Genomic DNA, 10,768 nt, shown 5'->3' with positions numbered 1-10,768 from the left:
GAGTGTGAAGAGGTGGGGGTAGGAGGGGGGGGTAGATGTAACGGCCCCGCGGAGGTGAATCTTCATAGCAGCTGCTGCAGTGAGGGGACAAATGGACAGGAACTGGGGGAGACAGACAGAGAGACAGGGACAGACAGAGAGGGACACCCAGGTTGACTGAAGACCGCCCCTCCCCCCCTGGAGGTCATATAAGGAGATGACATCACTGACAGGGGGGGAGAGATGAGTTCAGTAAAACTCACAGGTTGAACCCAAACGTGGTTGTCATTCATGGTTGATATCGGCAGGTAGGGGGCGCTGTTTTCTCACCTGTCTGTATTTGCCACTGAGGGGAATCGGTGAGGGCGGTCCGACACGAGCTGGGCCGCGTGGGCCGCGGACCTGAGGTTGAAGCCCCCCACGAGAAAATGAGCTAATATATACAGCATACATATATGTCTACATATATGTATGTATGTAGACATATATGTATACATATATGTCTACATACACATATGTAGACATATATGTAGACATATATGTCTACATATATGTATGTATGTAGACATATATGTATACATATATGTATTCTGGAGGTTACATGTATACATATATGTCTACATACACATATGTAGACATATATGTAGACATATATGTAGACATATATGTCTACATATATGTATTCTGGAGGTTACATGTATACATATATGTCTACATACATATATGTAGACATATATGTCTACATATATGTCTACATATATGTAGACATATATGTATACATGTAACCTCCAGAATACATATATGTAAACATATATGTATACATGTAACCTCCAGAATACATATATGTAAACATATATGTATACATGTAACCTCCAGAATACATATATGTAAACATATATGTATACATGTAACCTCCAGAATACATATATGTAGACATATATGTAGACATATATGTATACATGTAACCTCCAGAATACATATATGTAAACATATATGTATACATGTAACCTCCAAAATACATATATGTAGACATATATGTCTACATATATGTATTTTGGAGGTTAAATGTATACATATATGTCTACATACACACATGTAGACATATATGTATACATATATGTCTACATGTGTGTATGTAGACATATATGTAGACATATATGTCTACATATATGTCTACATACACACATGTAGACATATATGTATACATATATGTCTACATGTGTGTATGTAGACATATATGTAGACATATATGTCTACATATATGTAGACATATATGTCTACATATATGTCTACATATGTGTATGTAGACATATATGTATACATGTAACCTCCAGAATACATATTTGTATACATATGTGTATACATATATGTCTACATATATGTATTTTGGAGGTTACATGTATACATATATGTCTACATACATATATATGTATGTAGACATATATGTATACATATATGTATGTGTTCATAAATATATATATAGTATATATTGCGTATGCATGCACAAATACATACACAATACATATTATTGTGTATATACACATATATACTTATATGTGTATATATTGTGTACATGTACACTATATATTATTATCGTCTATGACAACTGACTCAGATTATATATTTACATCATGTAGACATTGTCTGTTTTTTGTATTTAAGAATATATTTCTTTTGCCCCCCGCCCCCTCGTTCTCTCCCTCGTTCTCTGTCCGTCCGTCGTCGTCGTCCTCAAACTAAGACAGAAGTGAACAGTAAACAAACGTCATCAGTAGTGTTTGATTTAATGGACAGTTTCATCGTAGCAGCTGAGGTCACGTGATCACAGGTCACGTGATCACAGGTCATGTGACCTCAGTCACAGGTCACGTGATCACAGGTCATGTCCACGTCATGTCACATACGTCATCAGTAGTGTTTGATTTAATGGACAGTTTCATCGTAGCAGCTGAGGTCACGTGATCACAGGTCACGTGATCACAGGTCATGTGACCTCAGGTCCAGGGGTCAGTGCTGTAGTGTGTCTGTGACAGAGAAACAGTGAGGAGGAGGAGGCAGAGATGAAGATCACAGCAGGGGGTCTACAGACCAGACCAGTCCAGATAAGTCTAGACCAGACCAGACCAGACCGGACCAGACCAGACCGGACCGGACCGGACCGGACCAGTCCGGACCAGTCCAGTCCAGACCAGACCAGAATAGTCCAGTCCAGTCCAGACCAGACCAGTCCCATCCAGTCCAGACCAGTCCGGACCAGACCAGTCCAGTCCAGTCCAGTCCAGTCCAGTCCAGTCCAGTCCAGTCCAGTCCAGTCCAGTCCAGTCCAGTCCAGTCCAGTCCAGTCCAGTCCAGTCCAGTCCAGTCCAGTCCAGTCCAGTCCAGTCCAGTCCAGTCCGGACCAGTTGTGCAGTCCAGACTCAGTCCAGTCCAGTCCAGTTTAGTCCAGTGCAGTTTAGTCCAGTCCAGTCCACTCCAGTCCAGTCCAGTCCAGTCCAGTCTAGACCACACCAGTCCAGTCCAGTCCAGTTCAGTCCAGTCCAGTCCACTCCAGTGATAAAAATATCCGTCTAAAAAGTTCAGACGATCTCCAAAAAAACCATCAACACGCAAAACAGGGACACGTCGGGCAGCCACAGCAAAAAACGTCCTCCAGGGGGCGCTCAGTCCTCACTGGAGTCCTCGGAGTTGTCCATGTCCTCCTCCTCCTCCCATGATGCCTTGGTGCGCTGCTCCCAGCTCCTGGCCTGGCCGATCACGGCAGGAGGCACCAGCGCCACACAGGCCGCCATCCCAGAGACCCGTTCCTTGAAGTCGGTGCCGTTCCGCCACTGGTCGGCGCCGCTGTCGTAAACGTGGACGTACTTCATCCGGTTGCCCTTGTTGTGCGAACGTCCACCCAGGACGTAGATGCGACCGTCCAGGACGGCGACGCCCGGTTCTCCGTGTCCACTGGGGAGAGGGGAGACCAGAGACCAGGAGTTGTTCGAGGTGTCCAAGCACGCCACCTGTGGGCCAAAGACGTGGATTACAATCAGTTTTTTTTAATTTGCGAGCTAACGGAAAGATCCCGAAAAATTTGTCCTGAAAAAAAAAAAAAAAAAAAATCAACATTGCAAAAAAAAAAAAAAAAAAAAAAGACTTACCGCCCCCTGGTGGAGTGGATCGAGAGGTGCAGTATTTCTATCAATAAACTGGCTCCCTCTTGTGGTCGAACTAAGGTAAGACTTTTAGTCCAAATGTGCTCCCGCGGCCACACGTACCTTCAGGACGTCGCGCCGATAGCCTTGCTGATCGTTGCTTCCTCCGATCACGTAGACGGACCCGTTGACGGCGGCCATGCCGTGCCACGCCCGCTCCACCGGCCCCTCCGCGCACGCCGTCCAGTGATTGGCCGCCGGGTCGAAGCAGTAGGTTTCCCTCAGGTACGTGTCGCCTCGGCGCCCGCAGGTTACGTAGATTTTGCCCCCCGACACTGCCCCCGCGTGGGCGTAGACCTGAAGAGACGGACGGACGGACGGACGGGGGGGAGGGCAGATAGGCTAAACGTTAGCCGGAGAAGCTAAAAGATGCTAACGTGAGAGCTAAAAAATCAGCTTGCGTTCGGAAATTAGCCGCCCCCTCGCTGGAAGTCGGTAGCCCCCCGGTGGACGCTGTCGGTACTACATCCGCCCTCGTACCTTTCTCTTCAGCGGCGCCGCGAACTCCCACTTGTTGGTGCGCGGGTCGTAGCGCTCCACCGTGTCCAGGGCGTTGCTGTAGTCCCGCCCCCCGATGGCGTAGATGTGTCCGCCCGCCACGCACACGCAGTGGTCGGCGTGCTGCTGCTGCAGCGGCGAGATCGGGCACCACGCGTTGTGACGGGGGTCGTACCTGCGGCGGAGAAGAAGAAGAAGAAGAAGTAGTAGTTCCCCACATGGACCAGCAGAGGGCAGCGCTCCCTCCGTCTCCGTTTTCCTCCCCCCCTCACCTCCAGCATCGGGTCTCGGCTCGAAACCCGCTGGTGTTGCGGTCTCCTCCGATCAGGTACACGAAGTTGTTGAGCACTGCGATACCCTGGTTTGACATCCGGGGGGCGACGGCGGCGGGGAGCGTCCTCCACTCCCCCCAGGTGGGGTGGAAGACCTGGAACAGGTGCTCGTTGTCCACCAGGGAGCTGGAGGAGAACATGCCGCCGAAGCCCAGGACGCAGCGGAAGGTGGAGCGGGGCTGCGTCAGCGGCGTCTGCAGGACGGGTTGCCAGATCTCCTGCTCGTGGTAACGCAGGGCGGCGGCCACCGAGTCCTTCAGGAGACCCCGGTCCAGGCGTCCCAGGAGCCTCTGCAGCGTCTGTTTCTCTATGAGGCTGAAACGCACGGCGTCCGCCATCTTGGGATTGTCCTGCGGACGGGAGGGACAAAACAGGAAGTGGGTGAGAAGCGCGAAGGCGACGAAGTGGAGCGAGGACGGTAGACGTTAGCTTTAGCCGCCGGCGTTGCTCCCACCTGAGCGGTGACCTTCGCGTAGACCTCCTCGTCCTCCAGCTCCTCGGGGCTGCAGTGGTAGCGGAGCGCGGCCTCGTAGACCTCGTCCTCGGTGTGGACCGCCAGCTCGTCGCTGCTCAGCGCCCGGAACACCGCCTCCTGTGGCAGCCGGCGGTACGCCTCCGTGCGGGACAGGGCCTTGATGTTCCTCAGAAGGTAGACGTGGATCTGGGCCTTCAGCTGCTGGAGTCCGTAGAGGTCGGCCAGACGGAGGACCTCCAGGATGTTGCTCTCGTCCAGCCAGGAGAACAGGAAGTCGCAGCAGAAGCCGATCACGTTCTGCAGCTTCACGACGCGGAAAGAGAAGGTCAACGACGACGGCAACGACAGCAACGACGACGACGACGGGAACGGTCGCTCACCTGGACCAGGGTGGCGGCGATCAGGACTTCGTGGACGCTGTCCAGGTCCAGCTGGATCTCCGAGGTGTAGATGTAGTCCAGGATTTTCCTCATGCCCACGTACGAAACTCCGTGAATGGGAACCTCCTTCTGCTGCATCTCCCGCAGGCCTCCGGCGAACATCCCCCTGGTGGTGGGAAAACACAACAAACATGGCCGACGTTTGTATTGTATTAGCTAAGTGCAGTGTTAGCAGAGTTTGTTTTTTTTTTTTAACGGCAAGTTACGTTGGTGAATTTTTTTTTTTTTTTTTTTTTTAACGGCTCGTTACGTTGTTGGTGAATTTTTTTTTTTTTACTGTTTGAAAACTGCTGTATTTCACCACTGAAACAGTGAGTGTTGAGCGCCCCCTGGTGTTTCGGTAAAATACGTATTTTTTAAAAAATGTGTCCATTTTAAATTTAGAAAGTTTTTTTTTTTTTTTACTTCGGCAATATCTTAACGTATATCGCTACACGCGGAGGATGTGTCGCAAAAAGCCGTAAAACGTTTGAAAAAAAACAGTTTTTCACTACGTCAATTAAAAATGTAAAAAAAAAAAAAACTTTCTAAATTTAAAATGGACACATTTTTTAAAAATACGAATTTTCCCGAAACACCAGGGGGCGCTCAACACTCACTGTTTCAGTGGTGAAATACAGCAGTTTTCAAACAGTAAAAAAAAAAAAATTCACCAACAACGTAACGAGCCGTTAAAAAAAAAAAAAAACTTTCTAAATTTAAAATGGACACATTTTTTAAAAATACGAATTTTCCCGAAACACCAGGGGGCGCTCAACACCCACTGTTTAAGTGGTGAAATACAGCAGTTTTCAAACAGTAAAAAAAAAAAAAAACTTTCTAAATTTAAAATGGACACATTTTTTAAAAATACGTATTTTACCGAAACACCAGGGGGCGCTCAACACTCACTGTTTCAGTGGTGAAATACAGCAGTTTTCAAAAAATAAAAAAAAAAAAAAAAAATATTTTTTTTTTTTTTTTTTTAACGGCAAGTTACGTTGGGGGATTTTTTTTTTTTTTATTTTTTTAAATGATGACGCAGACAGATAATAAAGTTCAACGTCGGAATGACGTAGTGAAAAACTATTTTTTTCAAACCTTTTACGGCTTTTTGCGACACTTCCTCAGCGTGTAGCGATATACGTTAAGATGTTGCCGAAAGAAAAAAAAAAAAAAAAAATATTTTTTTTTTTTTTTTTGAAAACTGCTGTATTTCACCACTTAAACAGTGGGTGTTGAGCGCCCCCTGGTGTTTCGGTAAAATACGTATTTTTTAAAAAATGTGTCCATTTTAAATTTAGAAAGTTTTTTTTTTTTTTACATTTTTAATTGACGTAGTGAAAAACTATATTTTCTTTAAATGTTTTAACGGTTGCGCTGCGACAGTGAAGGCCGAACGTTTTACGGCTTTTTGCGACACTTCCTCACCGTGTAGCGATATACGTTAAGATGCCGAAGTAAAAAAAAATCCTTTTTTTTACCTTTTTAAATGATGACGCAGACAGATAATAAAGTTCAACGTAGGAATGACGTAGTGAAAAACTATATTTTCTTTAAATGTTTTAACGGTTGCGCTGCGACAGTGAAGGCCGAACGTTTTACGGCTTTTTGCGACACTTCCTCACCGTGTAGCGATATACGTTAAGATATTGCCGAAGAAAAAAAAAAAAAAAACTTTTTTTTTATCTTTTTAAATGATGACGCAGACGGATAATAAAGTTCAACGTAGGAATGACGTGGTTTAAAACTATTGTTTTCAAACGTTTTACGGCTTTTTGCGACACTTTATCACCGTGTAGCGACATACGATAAGATGGCCGAAGTAAAATTTTTTTTTTCACCTTTTTAAATGATGACGCAGACGGATAATAAAGTTCAACGTCGGAATGACGTAGTTTAAAACTATTGTTTTCAAACGTTTTACGGCTTTTTGCGACACTTTATCACCGTGTAGCGACATACGATAAGATGGCCGAAGTAAAAATTTTTTTTTCACCTTTTTAAATGATGACGCAGACGGATAATAAAGTTCAACGTCGGAATGACGTAGTTTAAAACTATTGTTTTCAAACGTTTTACGGCTTTTTGCGACACTTCCTCAGCGTGTAGCGATATACGATAAGATGCCGAAGTAAAATTTTTTTTTTCACCTTTTTAAATGATGACACAGACGGATAATACAGTTCAACGTCGGAATGACGAAGTGAAAAACTATTTTTCAAACGTTTTACGGCTTTTTGCGACACTTCCTCAGCGTGTAGCGATATACGATAAGATGCCGAAGTAAAATTTTTTTTTTCACCTTTTTAAATGATGACGCAGACAGATAATAAAGTTCAACGTTGGAATGACGTAGTGAAAAACTATTTTTTCAAACGTTTTACGGCTTTTTGCGACACTTTATCACCGGGTAGCGACATACGATAAGATGGCCGAAGTAAAAATTTTTTTTTCACCTTTTTAAATGATGACACAGACGGATAATACAGTTCAACGTCGGAATGACGAAGTGAAAAACTATTTTTCAAACGTTTTACGGCTTTTTGCGACACTTCCTCAGCGTGTAGCGATATACGATAAGATGCCGAAGTAAAATTTTTTTTTTCACCTTTTTAAATGATGACGCAGACGGATAATAAAGTTCAACGTCGGAATGACGTAGTTTAAAACTATTGTTTTCAAACGTTTTACGGCTTTTTGCGACACTTCCTCACCGTGTAGCGATATACGTTAAGATGTTGCCGAAGTAAAAAAAACAAAAAAACAAACTCTGATGAAGTGACGGGACGAGTCGGTGCTTAAAATTTTTTTTTAATAAACCGCCATTTTGTGACGGGTTTGTGACGTCACCGGTACCGGGGCCTGGAGGTTGTCGTGGGAGACCGGCGGTAATGGCGACCGAAAACACCCTGGACATGACGGGACCAGAACCACGGATTCTAGACCATTCCTCCCCCCCCTCCCCCCCCCCACTCAGATGATGTCACAAACACCGTGAGGTAAGTCGACGTCGGGTGACGTCGTTTGGTTTAAGGGACTCTACTTCCGGGTTTTATTTTGTAAAAAAAAGTTTGACACCGACCTGAAGTAATCACAAGAGGCCGCCAGGAGGACGCGGTGAGCGGGGATGGCTCGACCTTCCACCAGCAGCACCACGTCAAACAGGACGCCCCCCTCCCGGAGAGCCAGCAGGCCGTCCAGGAGGCTCCGGAAGTGGGCCGAACTCCTGTAGCTCTGCCGGTCCTGGCGACCCGCCGAGCCGGAGCCTCCGCCCGCGCCTCCGCCTCCGCCTCCTCCTCCTCCCGGACTCGGCTCGCCGCCCTCCGCCGCGGTCCGGTCCTCGTCTTTGGGCTTCATGGCCGCCGTCGTGTCCGCGGTGTCCATCACATGACTCGAGGGCTAAAACGCCAGCGGCTGGCGCCGCCTTTCGGTCCGGTGACCGGACACAGACAGAGACGTTTTAAGACCCGCGAAACGAGAGAAGTTAAAAGAGTCGGTAAACGTCAGTTAGGTTCGCTTAGCTTAGCTTAGCTTAGCTTAGCTAACGGCCGAACCGCAGGGTAAAAACAGCGAACGCGGTGAAGAGTAAATAAATAAATTAATAAAATAAATAAATAAAATGTCTGTCAAGTAACTGTCTGTTCTGTCTGTGGTTTTTGTCACGCGGAAACGCGGGGTAAAAAAAAAAAATCACGTCATAAGTCGCCTCTAATTTTTTGACAGATCAAAACAACTCTGTTGACTTCCTCGTGATGACGTCGTTACCCATTGGTCGCTCCGCATAGGTCCCGCCTCCTTTGTGAGAAAAGGCCAATCAGAGAGCTAGTCACTGAAGCGGTTGTTTTTTTCCATTTTTTTTTAAGTTTACATTTACCTGAACTGATAGAAGTACACGTTTCCCCGACGCAGTAATATTTGACAGTACACGTCGACTGAAGTACCAGGACAGGCCTCGTCACGTGGTCCAAACACTATTTTATTCGTTGAGCTGTTAAATATTTCTAACATTGGGAAGAAAGTCCACGTGCTGTAACTCCGTCTGTCGGACACAAGAGGGAGACATTTCCTCCTGTTTTTTTTTGTGTTTTTTTTTAAATGACAACTCGTGTTCACTGTGACATATTTGTCGTTACTACGTTTTTTTTTAAAAATAATAAAAAATTTTTCTACGACGCAGTATTTTTAAAAAAAAATCGAACTTTGAGATATTTGTCGTTTGACGTAAACATTTCCATGATTGGTCTGTAGTAAAAAAAAAAAAAAAAAAAAAAAGCTGCCGAGTTATTCAGGACTAGCTAAGTGCCGTGTTAGCTAAGGGAAGTGTTAGCTAACTGCCGTGTTAGCTAACTGCAGTGTTACCTAAGAGCAGTGTTAGCTGACTGCAGTGTTAGCTAACTGCTGTGTTAGCTAAGTGCAGTGTTAGCTAAGTGCAGTGTTAGCTGAGTGCAGTGTTAGCTAAATGCAGTGTTAGCTGAGTGCAATATTAGCTAAGCACAGTGTTAGCTAACTGCAGCATTAGCTAAGTGCAGTGTTAGCTAAGTGCAGTGTTAGCTGAGTGCAGTGTTAGCTAAATGCAGTGTTAGCTGAGTGCAATATTAGCTAAGCACAGTGTTAGCTAACTGCAGCATTAGCTAAGTGCAGTGTTAGCTAAGTGCAGTGTTAGCTGAGTGCCGTGTTAGCTAAGGGCATTTCTAGCTGAGGGCAGTGTTAGCTAGGTGCAGTGTTAGCTAAGTGTCGTGTTAGCTAACTGCAGCGTTAGCTAAGTGCAGTGTTAGCTAACTGCAGTGTTAGCTGACTGCAGTGTTAGCTAAGTGCAATAATAGCTAAGTGCAGTGTTATTCAAATGCAGTGTTAGCTAAGTGCAGTGTTAGCTAAGTGCCGTGTTAGCTAACTGCAGCGTTAGCTAAGAGCAGTGTCAGCTAAGGGCAGTGTTAGCTGAGTGCCGTGTTAGCTAAGTGCAGTGTTAGCTAGGTGCCAAGTTAGCTAAGTGCCGTGTTAGCTAAGGGAAGTGTTAGCTAACTGCCGTGTTAGCTAACTGCAGTGTTACCTAAGAGCAGTGTTAGCTGACTGCAGTGTTAGCTAACTGCTGTGTTAGCTAAGTGCAGTGTTAGCTAAGTGCAATAATAGCTAAGTGCCGTGTTAGCTAAGGGCATTTCTAGCTGAGGGCAGTGTTAGCTAGGTGCTGTGTTAGCTAAGTGCAGTGTTAGCTGAGTGCAGTGTTAGCTAAGGGCAATATTAGCTGAAGGCAATATTAGCTAAGTGCAGTATTAGCTAAATGCAGTGTTAGCTAAATGCAGTGTTACCTGAGTGCAGTGTTAGCTGAGGGCAGTGTTAGCTAAGTGCAGTGTTAGCTAAGTGCAGTGTTAGCTGAGCGCAGTATTAGCTGATTGCAGTGTTAGCTGACTGCAGTGTTAGCTAACTGCAGCATTAGCTAAGTGCAGTGTTAGCTAAGTGCCGTGTTAGCTAGGTACAATGTTAGCTAAGTACTGTGTTAGCTAAGTGCAGTGTTAGCTGAGCGCCGTGTTAGCTAAGGGCAGTGTTAGCTGAGGGCAGTGTTAGCTAAGTGCCATGTTAGCTGAGTGCAGTGTTAGCTAACTGCAGCGTTAGCTAAGTGCAGTGTTAGCTAAGTGCAGTGTTAGCTGAGCGCAGTATTAGCTGAGTGCAGTATTAGCTGAGTGCAGTGTTAGCTAAGTGCCGTGTTAGCTAACTGCAGTGTTAGCTAACTGCAGTGTTAGCTAACTGCCGTATTAGCAAACTGCAGTGTTAGCTAAGCGCAATATTAGCTAACTGCCATGTTAGCTAACTGCCGTGTTAGAGATTCTTCTGTAACTGTTGATTTTTTTCTGCACTCAGGGGGTGAGGAGT

The 10,768-nt window shown here is 45.5% G+C and overlaps 1 protein-coding gene and 1 long non-coding RNA gene across 3 annotated transcripts; one reads left to right on the top strand and one right to left on the bottom strand.

Annotated features, from left to right (window-relative positions):
- Positions 1 to 1,514: 1,514 nt before the first annotated feature.
- Positions 1,515 to 2,077, top strand: LOC112486573 (uncharacterized). The gene is made up of 2 exons (XR_003049068.1): positions 1,515 to 1,822; positions 1,963 to 2,077. It is a non-coding gene; the product is annotated as an uncharacterized LOC112486573 (long non-coding RNA).
- Positions 2,078 to 2,473: 396 nt separating this feature from the next.
- klhl22 (kelch-like family member 22) lies at positions 2,474 to 9,111 on the bottom strand. Of its 2 annotated transcripts, none has more exons than XM_017030925.2 (7): positions 7,986 to 9,111; positions 4,862 to 5,027; positions 4,461 to 4,784; positions 3,947 to 4,356; positions 3,657 to 3,849; positions 3,240 to 3,473; positions 2,474 to 2,984 (listed from the first exon to the last, which is right to left on the bottom strand). In XM_017030925.2, the coding sequence occupies exons 1-7, from the start codon at positions 8,285 to 8,287 to the stop codon at positions 2,640 to 2,642; spliced, it is 1,974 nt and encodes a 657-aa protein (XP_016886414.1). In that variant the 5' UTR covers positions 8,288 to 9,111; the 3' UTR covers positions 2,474 to 2,639. The 2 variants fall into 2 exon arrangements, with proteins under 2 accessions (XP_016886414.1, XP_008335761.1); XM_008337539.3 differs by lacking the exon at positions 7,986 to 9,111 and adding an exon at positions 6,745 to 7,025 and having other exon boundaries at positions 2,475 to 2,984.
- Positions 9,112 to 10,768: the final 1,657 nt, after the last annotated feature.

The sequence above is a fragment of the Cynoglossus semilaevis genome, unplaced genomic scaffold (genome assembly GCF_000523025.1).
Source record: "Cynoglossus semilaevis isolate Cse_v1.0 unplaced genomic scaffold, Cse_v1.0 scaffold19, whole genome shotgun sequence".
NCBI lineage: Eukaryota > Metazoa > Chordata > Actinopteri > Pleuronectiformes > Cynoglossidae > Cynoglossus > Cynoglossus semilaevis.
Note: the sequence above shows the minus strand (reverse complement) of the source record. Positions and strands in the feature narration are given on the sequence as shown.